The sequence below is a fragment of the Chlamydotis macqueenii genome, chromosome 3 (genome assembly GCF_036417535.1).
Source record: "Chlamydotis macqueenii isolate bChlMac1 chromosome 3, bChlMac1.mat, whole genome shotgun sequence".
NCBI classification, from domain to species: Eukaryota; Metazoa; Chordata; class Aves; order Otidiformes; family Otididae; genus Chlamydotis; species Chlamydotis macqueenii.
This window is the reverse complement of record NC_141558.1, coordinates 65,173,096-65,196,466: the sequence shown is the minus strand read 5'-3', so window position 1 is coordinate 65,196,466 and position 23,371 is coordinate 65,173,096. Positions and strand designations below refer to the sequence as shown.

The window sequence follows — 23,371 nt, the reverse complement described above, 5'->3', positions numbered from 1 at the left end:
AAGTACTCATAGGGTTTATTGATGATGGTCTAAGAAGTTAAGAGAGACAAGTTTGAAAGGTAGCATCTTTTATTAGAGGCATTATCTTCTACTAGACAAGTTAATAAAGCTGGAAAAAAGGATGAGGCTTTTAGAAATGCAGGCTTGTTTTGCTGCAGGAGTGTCCATTTCTGCAGCCATATTAGCTGGCCTAATGACAGACATTCTCTCTCCTTTTATACCACACCATTTTGATAAAGGGAAACTCTCAGAGTTCTTCTAAGAGGACAGACAAAAACCTTTATATGGTGGCTGTATTACCTTTTACGTGTAAAAAGACTAACACTGAATAATCATTGCTGTCACATTTACCTGAGGTATTTCAGTAGCAGTATTTACATCATATTGTGCTTTATGAATATGATGCTTGAAAATTACTGTTTGAAGTCTGACTATAGACAAAACTGGCATTTCACTTTCCCTATGGAGACCAGTACAATACGCTCCAAGACCCTGAACCAAATTTACCTCAGGAAAATCGGGAAGTAGTACCCTAAAGACTGACATTGATCTCTTACTGGGTTCCCAAGCCGAGTGCATTTTCTTTTTTATTTTTGAGCTAAATATGATTTACTTGTAAATGTTGGTTTTGAAAGAGTTCTGAGACTTCCTCCTCCCCTTTTATATTACATTCTCTCCTGTCTCCATCCTCCACCATTCAGCCTGGAAAGGGTTAGAGATAGACATTATTTTTCTTGCAGCTGCTGCTGTGATTAAAGATTAACATAGGATGTCACCTCACTAGCAGGTCTGTGTTCATGAAGGAATTGTGGAAATGGGCTGATCTTGTTCATGTCGAGCATTTTTATAGAACTTCAGCCTCTAGGCAGAGCAGAAGGAATTAGCTCTTCTTGCATGTCCAATGATTCGCATCATAGCATAGAAGTCTTTAGGGTTCATCTATTCCTTGCATTCAGTCGAGCTGACCTTTTAAGAGATCTTATGAGATCTTATATGTGGGGATTTTTACAATATTAAACCATCAATAAGTGCTGTAACAAGTGTTTCATTAACTAATAGCTGCTGGGTTTTGCAGTTTGATGTTTAATTTTTACCTGCTAATATCAAAGTATCTAGCGTTAAAACAGCTTGTTGGGAAAAAAATGAATAATAGTCAGTTCCTTTATTTACATCTGCTAATTTCTTTTCTTTGCAGATATATCCACTTCTCATCCTGGCTAATATTTTACTGTCAAAATGTGCAAAAGGAAAAGAGGTGGAGAAAGAAATTAAAGCAGTCAATTAATTAAGTTTTGATACAAAGGAGACTATTTGGAAAATGTACTATCAAAGGAGTGATTCCACATATTGTATGTACAGGACACCCACACACTTGAAGAGACTAAGGAATTCCTTTAGCTGCTATTTTTTATTACAGTTCACCCTTTTAGAAACAATAACAGAAAAGGACTGGAATTAAAAAATCAAGGACAATAAAGATTTAACAAAGATGAAACTGTGGAAATGACCTGAGCTTCTTACCTTGGCAAAGGCTTCCCAGATTTGCACAACTGGTTGGTTCAATTGCAGAAGAAGGAATTAGGTAAGAGCCTTTAGAAAAAGAAAGTAAAATAATTAGAAAGGTTTGGCTGCTGGGCATAAAACTACCATGCCTCTAAATATATTATATCCTGCAGTGATACAGTCCTCCTCTTAGTTTCAGTGGCAAAACTGATATTGCCATTTGCCTTTAAGACTTATGTGTTTTCAATTTCTGTTGCTGCTGAGGTATCCATGAAAACCCTGCCGACTTGCAAGTTACAGTCACTTACGTACCCTCCACTGGTTTTCTTAGCTTTCACTAAATAACATCCCATTAAATGCATGCAGCTTGCGCGTACTCTGTGAAACTACTTTAAGCGGAGGGGTTAGTATGGCTGTAGGATTTACGCAATCTTCATGAGTAACAACGTGCAACTGGGAGAAGTAACCACACTCTGCTGCTGTAGCACAGGTTACCCACCACACACTTCTGAGTAATCTGCCCGTGACAGACACCAACCAGATAAAAGGTGATTAAACTTGTTCCTCTACCCAGGGCGTGGGTGTGATTAATATTCTGGTATGCATGATTTATAAGCAGATAATGTTATAAGTCTGTATCTCTACTGAATTATTCATAACAACACGCACATACTTTGATGATCTGGAGACTAAACCAGGGCGTATAAGAATGGCTACAGAAAAAGAACCGGTCAAACTGTACTAATTACACTTTGTGTATCCCAGCAGTTCAGCTGCAGATACAGCTGCTTTTGCACACTGTGTTGAAAATAATGGGGCCATACAGCATGGCATAATCTGAACCTACTGGGAGTGTTGCCCTTTTGGCTTTTGCTTTACCACTTCAGAACCATACTGACTCAATGAGGTTCTCTCATGAAACACTGTATGCTTCCATAAAATTAAAGGACACACCAGCTCGTAAAGATAACCAGGAAAATACCTCCTGTGATGCAAGAACAGGTGAAGCAAGTGGCCTTGACACAGAAATCATGTCATGCCACAGATACCATTACAGGTGTTGCTGATACAACATAGGGCAGAATTTAAAACATGTGGTCCTCAGCAAATATTAAAGATTTTTTTTTTTTTCTTTTTTAAATGGATTAAGAGATACGGGCAAATTCACTTCTTTGGTACACTTCCTATGAACTCCAGGAAGGATGTTATAAGTGAATATACTACCTTCTGCATGAGATTTCTTTTTTTTTTTCCTCCTCAAATATATTTGCTAATATTAAACAGTCAATATCAACACCTGCTCTAAGTTCCTTCTTCTGGCTCTGTACCAAGGAAAGATCACCTGAAAGATAGCTTGGAGAATCTATGTACCTTCATATTTTCTTCAGTGAGTATTTAAAAAAAAGATAGTGATTTTAGTTGGTGAAACTAAAAAAATTCAACCCAACTTTACAAAACAGTTACATCAGAAGACTGTATACTTTAAAGAGGAATCTTTTCAGTGAGTCTATTCAATAAGCTTTTTAAAACTTCATTCGAGTTGAATTCTGTCCAGACTGGATTTTCCCTCAGCATTCACTAAAGAAAATACAATGATCTGGATATAAGCAGATACTTGGCATAAGCTACTTTGTGAAGCCAAGTGGCACCCAGTAATGCGAACAGCAGATATGGACCTGTATTATGGACACTTTGTGTGATATATGACACTCACTTCAAATGTCTAAAACTCAGACATCCATATCTGCTCGTCACGCTAGAATTTCTTTATAGTCAGTGGAGGGGAACGGGCATTCCTACAGCAAAAATCTTCTGACTTCACTGAGACATCTTCTCCAGTATGAGATGCGCTGACCTTTGGAACAGTTTCTTTCACTCCACTATTCATAAACAGCACTAAGCATAATTAGCTCAGCCTGAAACATCATTCAGCTGCCTTAGGCAGACAGATCCCACCCCAACCTAAGTCTGACAGTGAAATAACGAATTCCTTTGGCCTTTGGGAATGAAGGACCCAAATGAAGAGTACACAAAGCAAATGCAATTGCAGGCATGGACAGACATGCAGCCACCTTAACCATTAAACCAAGAAAGTCATACCCTGCTACAGGTGTAGCCGGTACAGGGTCCAAAATCAGTACTAGAACTTGGTTAAATGCTCCTGAGTTTTCCTTCACTGAGCTCTGAACTGATGTTGTTACACCGCTACCATTACCTAGGCTACTTTTTAAAAAATTTGTCTGGATACCCAGGCTATGTACATATACCTTTAAATGCAAGCCGCGCGAAGGTACAGCAATAAAAACAGAATTCTGTCAAGTCTTCCAGAAACACCCCACCATGATTGCACAGCTGTGAAAACATTAGTCTAAGGAATAAACTAGGAGAAGGTAAAAGTACGAAAAGATTAGCTGGAACAATTTGCTAGTGTTTTTACGCTCTGTAAATCTACTTGTAAAAGCTTTGTCTGAAAAAACCATGAAAATAATACCCCTTGAAAAATGTAAGCACTGTTCAGGCATAGATATGTTGAAATCACTGCTAAATGCTTGGTTTGGTTTTTTTTTAAGTTACGTGCTGCTTCCTGGGGAAGCATTATTGGAACTGTGTAAAAATCCCTTTTCTGCATAAATCCTTCCATTGCTGCTAAATGAAGCCTAATCAGTTGCAGTCATCTCCTCACTGCCAGTGGTTTATTCATGGTTGATAGCCTGACTCATCAACTCTCCTGTTGAAGGCTGGTTTTACAATGAAAGCTTTTATTCAAGAAGATGAAGGGAAGAAAATTCTAACAATTCAATTTCTGGGATTAGTGGTCATTTTTGAAATGGCACTGCACTCAGTATTTTCTTTTATGAAATACTCTGGTTCAGGAAAGCCTGTATCATAGAGGGTTATTTAACATCTTTGAAAGAAAAAGACTGACTAGTGAGTTTGTTTTCTCATAGCTTAGTTAGAGGAAATAAAAATGCTTATACATAGATATGTTTGAAGTGCCTTCTACAGACACCTGAGCCTAGTATATGAACACTAATATACATTTTCTGAAATAAAGTTCTGCTGTAAGGAAACCACTGAACAATGGCAACCCAAAGAATAAAGCTGTGGAATGAAAATAAGTGTATCGTTTCTATGACCACAGCTGATATTCCATTTGTGTCACAGGACTGTACAGTCTTTAACAGAAAAAAGGACAAGACCTGTACTCCAGTCAAAATTAAATGAGACTGCAACATTTACAGAGGCCATGGTAGGTTGTTTAGTAAAAGTAGTGTGGTAGTCTTCATGGTGTAACAGTGTAAAAGGTGTAAGATTTTCTGGGAAGTTATTTTCTTTTAGATCAGTTCATAGTGATGGAAAAGTAACAACTTTTGTGTCCAGAGTGCCTTCATCATCATGGTCAATATTTCAATTAGCCTCTTCTTCATTCAGGTAGACAGGTGAAGGCACCTACTTGTTCACGTTTTTAGAGAGGTGTTGCTTAAATTTTTTAGCAGAGGCATGCTGAGAGCTGTCCCAGCAAGTCCATTAGTACCTCATGTTTTGGTTTGCGGAAATTAAAGCAAGCAAGATGTTTGTTTTTTTTTTTGCCACCTTAATCCCTCATGAGCTATTAGACACAGAAACTAGCACACATTAATGATGCTAGCTTCTGTTTTAAGCTAGGGATTCTCAGAATGCTCTGTCAGGAGATGCTTATATTGACACTATTTAAATTATGTTTAAACTAATAAATAGTAAACTGTCAGAGGAGCAAGAAGTCAACATTTGAGAGGACATTAGAGCTGAAGAGATATCACATGGTTCAGAAAGAACCACTATTTGTAACTGTTTATTTGAATTTGGGGGATTTTTTTTAACAAATACGTATTTGTTATAATAGGAGGGCTCAGACCCTGTGGACATGGAGTTTGATATCAGTTGATTTTCACTATCATCATATAAAAACATTCCAGGAGAAAATTGTCAACCAGCTGTAATAACATATACATATATAAAAATTACACCTGGACATTTATGAGAATCAAGTATCTGAGCCACAAAACAAGAATAGGTTGCACAGCGTATTAACGTTTATCTTCTGAGTAATCTACAGGAAGAAAGGCCTTCAGTAATTACCAACTAAAAGAAGGACTGACAGTATATCAGCAGGAAGATAAAACTCAAGTGATTTTGATCTAAAATTCTTCCCCCCTATCTGCCTCCTCTAATTTAATAATTTCTCATAGTTTTCTGTCTCATATGCATTTTTGTTTTGCCATGGCTTTTGCTGGCTTTGCACACACAACACAAGGTAAACAAGTGCTCCTTATGGCTAATAAAAGGGCCAAGGTGCAGGTACAAAAACATCTACTAAATCAGTAGGGCCTGTTGTGTCAGGACAAGGGGTAATGGCTTAAAAATGGAGGGAGGTAGATTTAGATTAGATTTTAGGAAAACAATTTTTACAATGAGGGTGGTGGAACACTGGACCAGGTTGCCCAGAGAAGTGGTTGATGCCCCATCCCTGGAAACGTTCAAGGCCAGGTTGGATGCGGCGCTGAGCAACCTGATCTGGTTGGAGATGTCCCTGCTCCTTGCAGGGGGATTGGACTAGATGGCCTTTAAAGGTCCCTTCCAACCCTAATGATTCTATGATTCTAAATAGTTAATTAACATACTTTTTATTCTCCGGATACCACTGTAATCTTACTTGAGGCTAGCAGGTACTTGCTTGTTATCCACATTTCATATGAATAGAAGGCAAATAATCTGTTTAGGAAAAACTTCAACCTGCAGATCATTTCAGGCAGCAACTCAATATACTTAGGGGACTTGCTCTTTTCCTTTAGGGAATCAGCTCTATACCCTTTCAAAGCCTCTGTGTATGGTAGGAGTTGAGCTAAAGTCTAAGAAAGGTAAGACCTAGCTGTTTTTCTTTCATAGGAACTTTTTTTGTTTCCATGCTGGTATGGAATATGTTCAGCACAATGCAGAAGTGTGGGGGGAAAATAAGCAAAAAAGATTTGGCAAGGCGTACTCACCACAACTCAAATTGTTTTCTGCTTTCAGTGCTGAAGTTGGAATACTCCAGAATTCATTTTCCCAGTCTACAATGTTTCCTTTCACATCGCAGCTGAGGTTGGCCAGTGTTTGCGCATTCATGGTGAAATTCCAGAGGCGGAAGTTGTAAATGTCCCCATTTAGAGAGCTCACTTCATTGCTGTTAGAGCCCAGCACCAGCCTCCCGTTTCCAGGAATAACTTTGCCAAAGATACCCGGACAGTATACTATATGATAGGTGCTTTTGGCATATATGCCTATACTGCCCGAGAAGCTATCCCCTACAACACAGAGCTGTTGAAAGGTTCCTGTGAAAAATTCATCATTTCGGGGCAATGCATGCTCAAGGATGCACTGTGTGCCTGACATGGACAGAAAATGGCCTTTTGTGGTCTTCCCGAAGCTAAAGAATTCTTTCGACAACGCATCAGTGTAGGAGAAAACCTTCCAGTCATCGTTGTCATCGCTGCTGCCCTTGGTTGCTTCAAAGCACAGTGTAAACTGGCTGAGCTCTGGCACCGAGACAGTCTCCGCCACGGACACAGCATCAATGTCGGGAACCTGGGGAATGATGACTTTCTGATTCCTCAGAGACACGGCGACTGGAACCAAGAGCAGATAAACAAATTAACAAAAAAAAAATACATTCATCATATAGAAACAAAGGCAGACTGGCAGCAGTTTAATGGTAGGGATTAAAGTAACATTCACTAACTCAAAGTTTTACCAGGTGTTTTTTATCACTGTAATACATAATACAATTTGGCTTGGGAGTGTGCTTAGAAGAAAACATAGAGGGTTCCTTTTCAATGGCACAGAAATTGCTGTGCTACATTCAGCTAACGACTCCTGAAGTTACATGAAGAGCAATATTAGGGCATATTACCTACTAACTACCAACTCTACCTCAGCTCACTTTATAAAAACTACTACTCATTTATTTAGTAAGGATTCATTAGGCAATGTAATAAACGACTTATTTGAAAAACAGTGTGACTTACTTTTAAGATGTATTATTTTAATTACTTGTCTGCATGACTGTATTACACCAATGAACTTCAGACACTGCTTCTTTTAAATATTGCAATAGAAGAAAGGCCCCATTACATTCCTTGGCAAACTGAAGCCTTTTGTTCTTGAATTTAGCTAAGGAGTTTCTGCAAAGCATTAGACATCTTCTCATTTTGTCCCGAGCAGCCTTCTGGTTGAACACTGCAACCGTGTGTTCATGAAAACTTATATCCAAGCTGTTCACTATTTGCTAATATTTGTGTCAGCAGTTCTGGATTTTGCACAAGTATCTAGAAATGGTTGGTCCTCTTGCAAATATGCACTGCAGTAAGGGTATGTAGGTATGGGCAGAATTACTCTGTCTCTAGTTGTTATTAAGTGTCCTCATTTGCACTGGCAAAATGGCAGTTACCAAACGTGAAAAACAGTATCACATGACATATGCTTTTCCTCCATGAGTATATTACTGACAATTCCATTCACTCTACTTCGTTTTACAAAATAAAGCATCAATATGCTCAGTTTCATTGGCACATTTATGGCAGCAAAATACTTCTAGCAAATTTCTCCACAGAAAGAAGTTTCAGGTTATCAGTCGGACAAAGGCATAGAAGTCAATGAGACTGGATTGCAGCAGCCTTCAGTTTTACTTCTGGCTTAGCAGTTTTTTTATGTGGCAGACCATATCTCCAGCTAATGTCTGCTACCTCTTTTACACACTTTCACAATGTATATGGTGGAAGTGAAACTGGTTTTTGCTAGACCTGAAGAATAACTGCCACAGTAGTTAAACCATAGTCTCCCCTGGGATTTTTAAGTGATGCCATTACACATACTTTAATTACTACACCTGTTCCCTTCTCAGAATGAAGTAAAAACCTTCCAATCTGAGAGGGTGAGACATGTGAGGGAAGGATGACCACCACGCCACATTCAGGGAAAAAGTACAGATATATGGGGTATACGGATTCTGCACAGTCTACGGTATTGCAGTTTCCCTTTGCCAGCTGTTTGCAAAGACTCTGAGCTCCAAACTACCATATTTGGATATACACAAGGACATAATTTGACCAATATATTATATGGTAAAATAACATAAAGCATTGCACATTATCTGCCAACCCAGCAACTGGAGAAGGAGGGAAGAAAGAAAAATACTGGACTTCTATAGTCACTGGATTTACTCCATAGATATTTTTTCTTCCCAAGGGCAAAAGTATGTTGTAACAATTTTATAGATAGAAAATGTGTTCAGCTTTCCACTGAAAACAGGGGCATTTTTTTTCATGGGTTAATTATACTGTAGGCTTCTTTACATAACATGGAAAGTGTTCCAAAAGAAGTATAAGGATTCAAGACTTGAAAAAGAGGAAAGCGCATTCATATGAGGACTGTCCAGCCTGTGTTAGGGTGGTCAGGAGAGTTATGGATCACCGAGTTACAGTTAAACAGTATAGGAAGATAAATAAACAGGGAGGACATTGCTCTGGTACTTGAACAAGGCTACGCTCCGCTGTTCTCATATGACAGATGTAACCCTTGGCACCTTTCCCATGCAGTGAAAGGACAAAACTGACAAGTATTTTGTCTATGTGGAGAAAACAGAATGCTGTCATCAACATTAAGTGCAGATCTCTCTCCTGAATACTGTTGCACAGCCAGTCATCATACTGATGAATTTCAGATGTTAGTACTGGAGAAACTGGTAATTCTCTGAGGGATAATATACATATATTCTTGGAATATTCATCCTAGTGTTCAGACTACTTTCAGAAAGATGTTAAATTGTTTCTGTTAGGAAGATAATTGGATTATAATGAACAAGGAGTTTTTTTTAAACATTGCTATTTATTCACGAAGAATGTAGAAAAGTCTTGTCAGTGTGGACGCAGCAGGAGTGACCAGCAACAGGCAGCTCACTGTTCTGAGATCCACATCGGCTTTTACAGGAGTGCTGAGATGACAAGAACACTGCATCTGCTGCTTTTTAGAGCCCCTAGCTTACTTGCAGCTCTCTATCTCACATCTCATACACCTTTTTATATACAAGCCATGCAGGAGTCCCTAGACTGTATTTTACAGTCCCTTGGATGGAAAACTGCTTTCCTACCCATTGATGAGCTTTTCAGTATGGTTTGGTGCCTTGAGAGGTGGCAGAGCTGTTCCTAGCTTCACTGCTTTCATCTACCCTTTCACTGATGATGGAAGAAATGCATCAAACTTAATGAAGTCTGCAAGTGTCTACATATCAAATACGTGTTTCAAAGTTTTTATTACTACCACACCAAATTGTGCTTTTAATCTGGGCTACTGAGTACTATTCAACTGTGTTCTAATTATACATTACATTGTCTCAAGCATTTCTGTATTAAGAGAAGTCTGTTGGCTCGCCTTGCTCTCCTTTTGGTGACCGAGTGACTTCTGCTCACCAGTGGAGCTATTACTTCCACAGCTTATTACTAGAAAATTATTTACATGCCAGCTCTTCAGGTGCCATAAATTGACATAATACCCCATCGACTAGCAAAGCTGCATTAATTTACTGCAGTTGAGGATTTGGCCCATCCTTCTGTGTGTTGCACGAGGTGACAACCAGGAAAGCCAGCATTTGTGTAGACAGCCAACTTGTTATGGATAACAGGACGTGCTTGGTGAAACTCAGTTTGAAACTGCTCTTACATAAAACCAAGCAGTCACATAAAAGCTGTTCTGTTCTTGGCCAATTCCCTCCCAGAACTCACTCTCTTATATTTGTCTCTCCCCACATATATTTTTGTCTCGTGCACATGTTGTATTTAGGATGTACCATTAATGTATTTTAAAATGCCATTTCTAGATAGCAAATGGCTGTGTGTCTGAACAGCCTTTTACTTTCCAACTTTGCATTACTTTGTGAAACTCAAAATTGAAGAAACTACTTAATTTTAATTTTTTTTTACATATGGTCATTGCTGAGAAATGATTGTAAATATGAATATAACACTGTTCCCCTCGCTCTGGGAGAAATTAATGATTTTGCCCAGGTATCATGTTCGTAGTAGAAACAATAGTGTCAGCTTGACAAAGGAGCTTTGAAACTCCATTGGAGACCTGAAGTGAGGGAGTGTGCAATCTCTTCGATAGCTTTTGGAACTCTTTGCAAGGACAGGAGAGCATAGCATTGACATCTGCCGTGCAGATGTGTCTTAATTTCACTCTGTGTGTGCATTTATGTCCTATTGACTACATGCTTTTATAAGCTGAAAGGAAAGCAGTACTTTATCACCCCTTTGCCACGCCCCTTTTCTGTATCCATTGCCAGGTTAAATGTTGCCATGATCTTTGTCTGTAACTATCTTCTGAACCCAATTTAAGGGCACAGCTGTGGGCAATAAGCAGAATATAATTATAATTTGCCCTTGATGCACACAGCCACTTCTTCTGGGATCCACAGTCAAAACCAAGATGTCAAGTGAGAGTTACAGATTTGGAGCAATGAAACAAAATTTAGCAGCCTTAGTCTAGATGCTTAGCAGCAAGCCTTAACATAGAGTTTCTGAACTAATATATATGTGAAACATTAAAATATAAGTAACTGGTGAGGGTCACTGATACTTTTACTCACACTGGGGAGTAGTTATTCATAAAGAAAGGATATCTTCCAAGACTATTTAAGTTTAATGATGCTATCCATGAACAAAAGGTATTATTCAATTTGGCATGGAGGTAATATTTTTTCTTTCATAAAAATATATTACCTATAGGTGTTTATATACACAAATGGTTCTCTGACTAGGTCTGTGGACCTTTCTTCTCCTCATTGAACACATCTGAGGGCTACCTTGTGTCTTTCAATTCCAATTGTAAGTCATCTTATCCCCTATAGTCATACTTAACATTAAAATATTAGAAGAATAAAAAAATAAATCATTTGGCATAACGTGGTTGCATATAATTTTTTATGACCCACTTGATTTTACAACTTCTTACAATACACTAAGAGCTGCTATTTTCAAACAGAGAAGCCACTCAGAAAATCTGCTTCTACTTTCAGAAGACAACCAGTGCTCTTAGAATTATTACTACATTCACTTTGTCAGCATGAAAGGAACTCAGTAGAAAGAAGTATTTTTAGCTCCTCTGATATGATGCTACCTTTTTTTATTTTCAGAACTGCACATAACTGCTGGCATAATCAGGATTACTTCTATCTTATGATTCCTGGGATTACTACTTTAATGATTTAAAAAACATATTATATGTGCAATAAATATTTTAAAAAATTAACAAAGAAGATGTGCTTGTGATTGAAGAGATAACTGCAAACCTCCCCGCTCTGTGTTTCTGCAGCAGCCAGCCAACCAACAGAACCTAAGTGTGCTACAGTAATATAAGTGGTCAACGAAATACTAGTATTCAGTCTGAGATGTGCGACTTCAACAAAAAGAAAGCCTACTAAGAGCATGCAACTGTAAACTATAACCCTGAAGTGGAAGGAATGGTGAGTAGCATTTGAGGCCTGTAACTGATCATCCTAACACCCTCCATTACCTCACTGTCCTTTACAGTCATGTACAGAGCAGCTTCTAAATAATGCTTTCAACAAAAAAAACCAAACATCAATCACATGTTATTTGCACCCTTATCTTCTAGCGAAAAAAAAACCAAAGCATGAGTGTCCTTTTTTTTGCTGTTAGGGTTTTTCAAATCTAAATATTGCTATGTATTTAAGGAAGGGAAAGAAAGGTCCAGGAACTGCAGCCAAAGGTGGCCATATTGCAATGCCAGTTCATCCCTGGGAGTTTATTCTTAGGCTGCAAGAACCACTGAGAAAGTTCTGCCTTCTGCTCAAACTCCTTCCTGCTGTTGGGTGTTTCACTGGGCCAGAGGTCTGGGCTGGCGTTGTTTCTGGCTCATATAAGTTCCCTCTCATGCTCTCCTTTGGGTTTGTGTGTCTCTCTGCAGGTATGCTGACCTGAAGGATAAATGTCCTGTTTCCAAATCCTCCAGCATAAACCTACAGGAAGAGGCATGGTTAGGCATAAACTCTTTGCATGTGAAAAGTTTTTCTAACACACTTAGTGTCATGTCCAGAATAAAGTAATCCATTTTCATCCACAAAAAAACAAATTAGGCAAAAAACATACAAGAGGATTCTATAGTTTTACCCTGCAGGACTCGCGTCTCCTGTCTCCCTTTCCCTTCTCATGGAGAACTTGATTCCTTCGGAAAGTGTCATTTTTTAGCAATGGGAGGGATTAAATGCTTTAAGTTTACTTACTTCGTACATAGCTGGCATTAAAACCTTTCTTTTGGATACTGAAGTCGCTTTTAAATGACACGATCATTTCATTTCCGGTAGAGTTATAGGATAATCCTTTGGCAGTGATACCACAAAGGTTCATTGGGCTTTCTCCATTGTCTAATGTCAGTGAATCATAAATGCAGCCCGGAGCTTCTTCAATGTCAAAATCGATAAATGTCAGCTGGATGATGAATCCATGAGGTGCTCGGATGATCCACTTGCACGCTTGGCTGTTGGGATAATCACTGGGGAAGCACGGAGAAGTGAAAACTCCAGAAGGGTCAGTTAGCACGATCCTACAGTCATAGCATCCATGAGCTGGCAATAAAAACATAGAAAGGCTTGAGGTCAGGAAGAGAGATAACTGAACGGGAAAGCAATCATAAACACAGTAACTAAATGTATTTCTTTACAGAGAAACAGAGATGGGAGGAAGAAAGCCAGAAAAAGGCCTAGCTTCTAGTGAGCAAAACACTGGAGGAATAGTACAGCAAAATAATATTTTATATAAGAAATTGTACACAAAAGAAATGTAAATTATACTGCTAAATATTAATTTGTGCATACAATATCTATCTGCTATGCATATTGACCTGTTATGCAAAGAAAGGCAAAGTGAAAGCAACATTTTTTTAATTCAGAAAGGCAGACAAATCCTTAAACTGCAATTCTAAAAAGATGACTGGTATCATTTACATTTTTTGGCTGCTGGACTGATGCTGACTGGTGGCTATTCCAGCAGTTCTGTGCCATGCTATTGTTTCCAGTGGAATGTCCCTGGAACGCAGCAGCACAAGAGATGGGTTGAGAAGCAGCAGCTCTGCAGAGCTCTCAAAGGTTCGTCATCAGCATTTCCAGCAAATGCTCTCCACATCACCCAGAAAGGTAGCAATGTGCTACTGGCTTTTGAATCAACAGCAAACTACTGCACTCTTCCCATGCTGACTCAGCTCCATTGACATATTTGTGGCAACCGGGTTTTAAGAAATTCTTATCCTATTCCTCATTACTCCTTTGCTCACCTGCTGTGCTTATCTGCAAGAATTTCAGGCCCAGTCAGTTCCTAGGGATGTGTTTCCTGTTTGGTTTACATTTGCTCATTTATCACATATTTACTTGGTGTATTATGTGATATAATTACCGTGAACTGCCTGCTGCTAAAATCTGTAACAGTTTGCCATAGCAGCACTGAACAAACTAGGTGGGAACTGAATATCGCCAGTAGATAACCAAAGGAACTAACCAGCACATTTATGCAGAATTACTTTGCAAACATTTCATTAGGTCACAAGCCTGCGTCAAGTACAACAAGTATGAAAAACACAGAACAATGTGAACATACTGTATTAGTTGTCCAAGTTAAGAGCAACAAAAAAAAAGTTGTCAAATGCAAACTACATATGGAGCAGCTATAAAATGGGAAAAAATGCAATAAACTTCTTCAGAGAGCCCTTGATGTTTCTTTCCACCACCTGGGTCCTGATACTGTTCAGTCACATTCAAATGGTGTTTGGGTTAAGAAAAATGGACCTCTGAAGTGGCACAGCAAAAAAAAAAAAAGAAGCCGTTTACATCTGCAAGGAGAATTGCTAAGTGTATTTTGCAGAGTTTTTATGATTTTTATTTGCAAATCACAAACTCATATGGCTCCAAAGAGGTTAAAAGACAATTAATTAATTGGTGTCTCAGAACCAATTACAGGCTGGTTACATTAGAAAAGATCAGTGGGATGCTTATCTGTTCAAATGAGAAAAAAAGATTGTCTGAAAGATTTGCAGGTAGCTGTGGGAAGAACTGGCACACATGACAATGGAAAACTTGTATCTGTGTAGTACAAACAGGAGCCTGTCCATTCTTAATTTCTCTGCAAATCTTTACAGAGGGCTTTGTTCACCTGCTTTGAAATCCTGCTGTTCCATTTATTAACCAGAGAGGGAATATTTACTTATTAGTATAGAGACTATAAACCCCACAGTTGTATAAACAGATGACAGCTTCCGTCCAGTGGATTTTGCACAGAGAAGTATCGGTTTTCAGAGACCCACCCTAGCTTGAGAGGAGCAACAGGAGCAACATGCTCTAAACCACAAGCCACCGGGGTCTCCTTGTCCAGGGTGAGTGAGCTTCTACAGGGCAGAGCAGCTGTAAGACAGCTCCGGCTGGAGCTGCCTCCAGCTGGAAGGCTCAGTGATTCATGCTCCTGCCTTCTTTATTGCTAGGACGAGGGCTACAGGGGCTGAGGATCTGGCAGCACACTGCGCCCACTCTCCTACTCATTCCTGCCAGAGAAATAAATGACACAGAGCTATCTGGGCAGTTGGGAGCTTTCCCTCTGCACTCAGATGGACCTGAAGCCAGTGGGTGAACTATTAAGCAATGTAAATACATACAGGGACATGAGTGATAATGTACACTCATTCAGCCTTGGACCCCTAAAGTATATCTTGAAAGCATTATAAAATATTGCTGAACCAGAAAAAAATATGCCACTTGTCAGTAAAAGTGTATCTCTCAAACTGGTAGAATATTACATTCAACCTGAGACTGGAAAAGTCAAATTTGTCCATCAGAAAGAACACAGTCATTCTTAAGAGAAGCCTGCCTTTACGAATTCTATTGATTATCACCAGCCAAAACAGTACTCAGCTCTTCTATTTATCTTTCTCGAGTACTTTTCACTTTTCATTGTTTCTAAGCTATGTAAAATGTCAGTACATGTACTGAAAATACTTTTATCCCTGCTGTCTGTCACTATAAATACTAAAACATAAATGCTACTTATGTTATTGGCTTTTTTAGTCATTTAATTTTTTCAATAATATATTCTCATTTTATTATATCCATGCTGTTTTGTTGGTTTTACAGAACTAACACAAAAAAAACCAGTCCCTAAATTTAGGTAGGAAAATAAGTGCTCAAAACTTCACATATACAGAAGATACAGATTTGGTAAGCAAAATAGTTTACTTTTTTTGAAGTGGGTTGGCTCCATTTTGGCATAGTAGCTATTCTGTCCATGACTGCAATTTGAAGGAGAAATATCCTGTTTTCATGCAAATGTCCACAATAGTAAGTAAAAAGAAAAGAAAACAAACAACAAAACTATATATAAACAGAATGGTTTTGAATGGAACTTTTTGCACAGCTTCTCATGAGAGAGTTATTTTTCTATAAACACCATCAATTTTACTCATTAAAGAGAAAAATTGCTGTGGCAACCTTAGGCTGTCAGCCAAAGCTGACAGATATTTTGCAATTCCATTGGCCCAGAGCAGTTCTGAACTGTGGATATTGAATAGTTGTTGCAATACACACCACAAACATTTTTGCAAGCAATCTGAGATATTTTATTGATTTTAATGGGAACAAATTTAGGTATGATATTCTTGGTCAGGAACCCCACATACACAGAATGTGCCTGTCAAGTATTTCTTAACACCCTAGACCACAGGAAATTCACTCTCTAAATAGATTTTATCTAATAAAAGCCTTCGTCTTTTCTCTGCCCCTTTTTTTCCCCAAACCAAAATGAACACCCTCCTCATACAGAGAACTCAAGCACTTAATATCAACATTTCCTAAATTGAAAGTTTCTCTAGGCCATTCGTCTTCATCATGAGAATAACCTGGAGTATGGTTTTCATTTAATAATCTTTTTTTTTTTTTTTCCTCAGGACTCATACTTCCTATAATAAAAGAATAATTAAGGATTTAGAATGACACTTCAACTCTATACTAAAAAGGAAAATTAATAAATTCCTCTGGAGTATGTTAGAGCTGTCACCAAAGATATCTAAGTGATTCACAAATGTTAATTGACTTCAGAAGACGAATTGACTTCAGGGGAAATGGCTTTTTCCCTCCTGTGATTCTATGATAAAGTTAGGTATGGAGATAATGGGCAAAAAATGGCAAAAGTTTCCATAGATTTTGGGTTGCCAATCTAAGAAATTAGAGTGCTGATTTTCCTTAACTACTTAGTATTTGTACAGCATTTTTTTTTTTTGTCCAAAGCACACTACCAATGACTTTAAAATGCAGCTGGGAGAGCAGTCTGCCAATCTGGCCCACTGCAGAAAATCTAAATATCAGTACTTAGTGGTCAATGGAAAGTTTTGGTCAAAGTAATTTGGCCATCTTTAATAGGAACTTATCGGTTAAGGCAGGGATAGAATCCCATTCTCATGGTTGCCAATTTTCCTAACCACAAGACCACTCCCTCTCTTTGAGGAGTCTTCTGCCTGTTTCACATATATATCTTTTAATTTCTACAAAGAGGAAAGTACCCCTACACTAGTTTTCCCTGCACCATGCTGAATGATCTGAAGACTGTCCTAAAACTAAGGGGCTAGGAAACAGTATGTGACTCAACAAAGATTGCACCATACAAACAGACATGGGCACACACAAACCTATTGAAAAAAATCACCCAGCTTGTCCCATCTACCAATTTTGTCTCTTTAGAGCCCCAGCACAGAGTAACACCACTTGAACTCATGAAGACACCTGTAGGCACTGAGATACACAATTTGAAAGTGATTTTCACAAGCCATTTGTGGGCAGCTGAAGCCACAGTTAGACCCAGAGCTACAATGCTGAACTGCAGATTTGGGAAGGAAACATTCTATATATAACCTCCCATATGTTCGTACTTCTCTTTTTTTTTTTATTTCTTCTTACATGACTAACACATCCCGGCACTTGCCTCCAAAATCTGTGCTAATATTCCTATTTTCCTGTATCTCCTCACACTTCTCTACTTCTCTCCATTGTAATAATTTTCCCCCAAAACCTCGTATTTTGCCATATTATACTCTGCACTTCTTTCTCAGGCATGAGTTTTGACTTTTACTTCTTCACTTGCTTTAGAAGAGCACTTGCCCAACCTTGGAGAAATGCTGGGCAACATATTCTGTTTGGCCAGGAATTTTTTTCAAAAAGAGCAAAACCAATTCAGCTTGGGACACTGCCTATTTCAGCCCTAAAGACTTAAAGTTTGTGAAGGTTAGGATTAAAAGAAAACAGGGTCTCTGAGGAAAAATGTCTGCTCTTGCAATTTGTGCATTATCCCGTTGTTTTCATACTAAGTTACACCTTGCATTGGGTTTTTCTTTTTCCAATTGTGGCATGCAACTGGCCTTCTGTACAGCATTTTCCACCTGATAGAAGTGTAAATGACTACATAAGCATAGGCAGTGGCACAGGATACCAATGATAGCTTGCGTGGGTTGAATTAACACTACTAGTATTTTTTAAAAATCCATTAAAAGATTCCCTCATAAAAGTAAGATACAATATTGTTGGATTCCTTTTTGGCATGAACATTAACTCTGCTTCTCCCTGTAGAGGACACAATTTTCATATGAAAATATCCTGAAATAAATCTATGTAGCTCTGGGATCGAATTTTCCAAAAACAAAACAAACCAAAACATTTTATGTTAACCCTAGTCTCGTTTAAGTGAACAATAAAATCTCCCCTGCCTGACACAATTAGGCCAACTCTAAACCACAGAAAATCTTGGCTACAGTATCTAGCACTTTAGACCTAAAAAGTGGTACAGAATTAATTATAATTTGCATGCATGTCGTCATCTGAGAACCTTTAAGCACTTTACATACATTTGAAAAGGCAGCTTTTACACGGACGGACATTCTGAACGAGGTCAGAGAGAAGCATGGGGAGGTGACGATGTAGGTACTTGCAAGTGTGTGACAAAGCCCAAAATAGAAGTGAAACCTTACAATTGTTTACTGTGATAGCATTAAAAAAATACCTATTTTGATAAATATTAGGCACGAAAAAGTCTTGCTTTATAATAAGCAATTATTTTTTTTTCTCTGTTTCAAGGATACTGTAACAGAGATGTGGCCAAACATTAGGTTAAATGTATTTATGACTCAAATAGATGGGTAAATGAGGTCAGCAATGGACACACCTGCAGACAAGAAAGAGGAAGGGCCAAACCACCAAGATGTGGGTGGGCTGGAATGGCTACAGAACAAACAAAACTGTGTTATTCCAATGACACACAAACACTAAACCCAGGACAGCTATCACATGGCAAAGCCTTCAATAGTATCTTATCTTAACTTTAAAAAAAAAAAAAATCGTCTCAGATGTAAAGGGGATCTGTAGATCTATAGAAATGCCTATATGCAAAATGTGAATATATTCATTGCAAAGAAGTGTCATGTCATTCACTCTGGACATAAAGTAATGCTCTGCTTAGCTGCTTATAAGACAGTTACAAGACTTATACAAATTTTTATGCAAAACATTCAGCATAGCACTCTTCTGGAGCCTCTGCACACCAAACCATGTTGTCTGCTCTCTGCGCAACCCACAATTTGATCAAGTTCTGTCTGAGAAAGTGCAAATGAGGAGGTGTGACAGGCGTATTTTTGCTTCTTTATTTACTTTCCAAATTGTAGAAGCTGTTTGATCTCCCAAAAAGATCCTTATTTTGCTATAGTATGCTGGCCCTGATAAAAATTACTATACACAACATATAATTTAATGTTAGCATGCATTGTAAGCTTCCAATTAAACAGATAATCCTAATTCTAACTATTTAAACATCTGTTTTTTTTTTTTTTCAAAAAGGACAAAAATAAAAAGAAACAAAAAAGGATTATCTATGTAGTAAGCAGAAGGGAAGACTCTCATCCTGATGAGTATAAAAGTTTGTCCTGTACATACCACATTACAGAGCTGAGGTCTGCTGATTGGAAATATGATTGTGTTTGTGTATAAATGTAAATGTCCCCTGATTTGTAATGATAATACGTAACCATCCCTGCTTCGGCATTTCTACAGTGTGCACAGCTGTAAATTCACAGAAATCTTGAGCAAATGCTAAAATCTCACAGATATGATTTGGATTTAAGCATGGACTTAAAATTCAGCAGTTCTTTGAAGTGCTTTCCTGCACAATCATGCCTTTGAGTCCTGTATTTGAAGATTTACAGTTCCGTCTTCAGCCTTGCAGCCCCCTCAAGGCAGAACGGGAGGGCATGCCGTATGGAAACAACGGAGGAAGCACTGCACGGACCTGAGCAATGAGAAAAGCTGTGCCATCCTCTCTAGTTCTGATAATTTTCTTTTCCTTTTAAGGAAAAGAGTAATAACTGGACCAACATACACAAATATCCATTGAGGGAGAGAGATCCACTCTCAGATACACAGATTGCATATGAAAAGCTGGTAACCGTGTGATTAAATAATGTCAACCATTTCACACTTGGCCTCATGTCTACAAGTAATCCATACTCTTCCTTCCTTCCCTTGCGAACTCACTGGGCATATTCTAGATTCTGAAGTTGCTGATTGAATTTGGGGGGAGCGAGAGGTTGATATTTTATAACATACTGTCACAGAAACAGTTCCTTCCCAAGTTACTTTCTGCCTGAAGACTAAGAAAGGCAAGGTTTAATTCTAATTCAGTCATGAACTTTCTAAAAATGTCACTATGTCAAAGTCTCTTATTCCCTGCCTTCCCCACTTAAAAATACAAGCATTATTTCTGGGTAGGGTTCAAATCTGCCCCACCATCCTTTGTTAGTAAGATGTTACATTAAATTCCAGCTCGGCAAAGTGATCAGTAGCAGGCTTTGACTCTGGACAACTTGTGTGTGGAGAAATATACTTCAGCTCACCTGTAGTGGGTTTTAAATTTCTCCAAACACTGAACAGTTAAGCTGCTGGTTATTAAAATAGCTAGCAGTGTAGTATAGGTCATCAAAAAATGAAAACAAGTAAAATGTAAATAATTTTCTAAAACATTCCTAAAATATTTATATTAATAGGGGTAGAATATATAGAATCTCCAACAGGCTAAATATTACCAGTTTTTATGTGAAACCACCTCCATAGACTCATCAGTAATATAACCAGCATAAATCAAAAAGTAAAAATCTTACAAGCTTTATATGAGTGAAACTTTGTCCTACTTGAAGCTGCAACACATAATGAAATGTATTTTGCACAACATGTGTATAATAAAGATGTAATTAGGAATAATCTTTCATCTCTGTGTTATTCTTAGTTTGCAAATGTGACTTTTTTGTTGATTTGTAAGAAAACACTATTTTAAGCACTATTAAAACCTCAGTTCAGCCTCTCATTCTGCATCATTCTCATTGCATCATTTGTATAGTACTCCTTGTACCCAGTAAGAATTTAAAGCTTCCATATCCCTGACTGGAAATAGCACATAACCCTGGCAGAATCTTTTATAATTCAATCAAAGACAAGATTGTACTCTCACAAATTAATTCAACAATTGGGTTTTGGCCACTGAAGCCAGGAGACAAAGAGACTACTATGTCCTGCCCAGTCATATCAGCTCGCCTCGCATCTTCTTTTGCTGATGCATTAGGTCCTGCACCACACACTTTAAACGGCTGAACCGGTTGGTGCACCTAAGGAAAATGAAATGGTGGGGAAAAAAAATCTCTTCACAGGCTAATATATAGACATATATGAAAGTGTAACTGTTGCCTGTGAAGTCACTTATTATTCCTGCTTTCTGTTGCTCTAATCCTTACTGCTTATCGTATTATTAACAATTTTTTTTTTGTCACATGGAATTAGAGCTGGTTGTTTTCTCTCTTTTGTAAGACAAGAACAAGATACTTAATTAATGAAATTATATGTGGCAAATTGAAAACTAATAAAAGACAGTATTTTCTCTTATGTTACAACATCAGCCTGTGGAACTCTGATCTGAAAAGTATCAAAGCAGGGAATATAACATTCAGAAAGCCAACAGTCATTTTTCCAAGTATGTAAGATGTCCTCTGAATCACTCCAGATATATAATAATTGATAAGAAGAGACATAACTAAGGAATTGTAAACCTCATGGCTTATGCTTGAAACTAACCACAACCAACTGATCAGAAACAGTATTAATAGCTCCACCTTGATGATGGGGACAGTCCCAGGCTCCGGAACTCGACTGCCCATATGGCCATGGCATGAGGCTGACCCCAGCACCGCTCGGGCCAGCCCAGTCAGCTCTTCTCCGGACCTTTCCTGGGCAGGGCTCAGCAGCCAGCACAGGTCAGTGACCATCCCCAGCACGCAACCTGAACGCAGCTACCCTTGTTTTTATAACCATGTGCATTTGGGACATGGCGTGAGCTGGCCTCTGAGGCACAGAATAGCCCTGGGCACATCTAATTTACTGGAATAGAGGCAGGCAGTGCCTGGAAAGGGAAAGGGAAAGCAGCCATGTGAGGCAGACCACGAGGCCCTATCTTATGTATCTTACGTAGGAGCCAACACAGCAGTTCTCGCTAGTTTTGGTGATTCAAACACTACATGTAAATCTGGGAGAAACAGGTGGTAGTACATCCTGTTTCTAACATGATAATCAAAATTATCTTTCAGGATATGCTTGAGGTCAGTAACAGTAATAGTACACCAAAAAAATCAGTAAGAGCAAAGCTTAATTTTCAAATCTGACATTAAGATTAGAAAAGCAGAAGTAAGAAGAGTAAATTACTGATTTAGGAAGCATTTACCATGAAGGCAAGCAGCAACCAGCTACTCCTAAACCCATCAGCAGACTTTTCACTAAAACTAAGACAGCAGAAGCTGATCTGCTCTTCCTCATGACACAACTGTATAACACTGTCCTACACCAAGAGGCATAGTTATTTATTTTCTCATAAATAAATACATAAACCACAGCATGATTCTTAATTCTTTTTTGTAAGGGACATAGATGGACTGGAACTTTACACTGATTTAGCTTCATTACCATTCATACGCAAGCTGTTGAGACTCTGGACAGGACATTTCAGGAAACTGATCTCTTGAATTCTCAAGACTAGCATCCTACCCAGCCCTCAGGTGGAGTATCCAAGTATTGACATTATCAGCATTTTTTTATATACCAGATCTACAAAATGTTATGATAGCCCTGGAAAGATCAGAGCTGATGCTCTTCACTCTCTCAGAGTGGGATGCTAGCATGATACAGAGAACATTAGAAATTCAGTGTGTTAACAGATATCCCATACCTTGCTCAGGCCCCATTTTATGTTGGAATTCAGTAGGTATTTATTTCTGTTGGGCTACCATTGCCACTAAAAGCTCTGACTCCTCTTGATCGCTCTAGCACACATATCCTACCTCGTGACAGCAATCGACTTTATCACAGCAGTGACTCCAGCAGGTTTTGATTGATCTGGGAAATTGAGGGAACCAGCTACAATAGAAGAAAATATGTTCAGAGCCAGGGTGGGGGCCCTGCACTGCCTGTTTCCCCTTAGTTGTTTGGTTTTGTGCCAATGAAAATGGAAGTGGAAACAAACACACTGACTGGGTAAATCTGCCCTGACCCATATGACTGGAGTTCACACTGTAGACAAAGTTATGGATTTCCCCCAGAGGGAGGGGGTAATGTGAAAATCCTGTGTTACACCCATTGTAACTTAAGAATATTTTTATTGGCATTCCTGTGAAAATCTTACAAAAATAACAGAATTGACTTGCTAGTTTTGGCCTGAGTTGGATTTTT

General features: G+C 38.5%; 1 protein-coding gene across 5 annotated transcripts in view; it reads right to left on the bottom strand.

Moving 5' to 3' along the window:
* Window positions 1-23,371, bottom strand: part of ADGRG6 (adhesion G protein-coupled receptor G6) — a 114,410-nt gene that overhangs the window by 55,620 nt on the left and 35,419 nt on the right. For all 5 annotated transcript variants that reach the window (XM_086745059.1, XM_086745062.1, XM_086745063.1 and 2 more), the window contains exons 3-5: window positions 12,818-13,159; window positions 6,528-7,148; window positions 1,522-1,590 (exon numbers count right to left, since the gene is read on the bottom strand). In XM_086745059.1, the coding sequence (XP_086601185.1) occupies window positions 1,522-1,590; window positions 6,528-7,148; window positions 12,818-13,159 (1,032 nt within the window). The remainder of the gene's footprint in view (window positions 1-1,521; window positions 1,591-6,527; window positions 7,149-12,817; window positions 13,160-23,371) is intronic.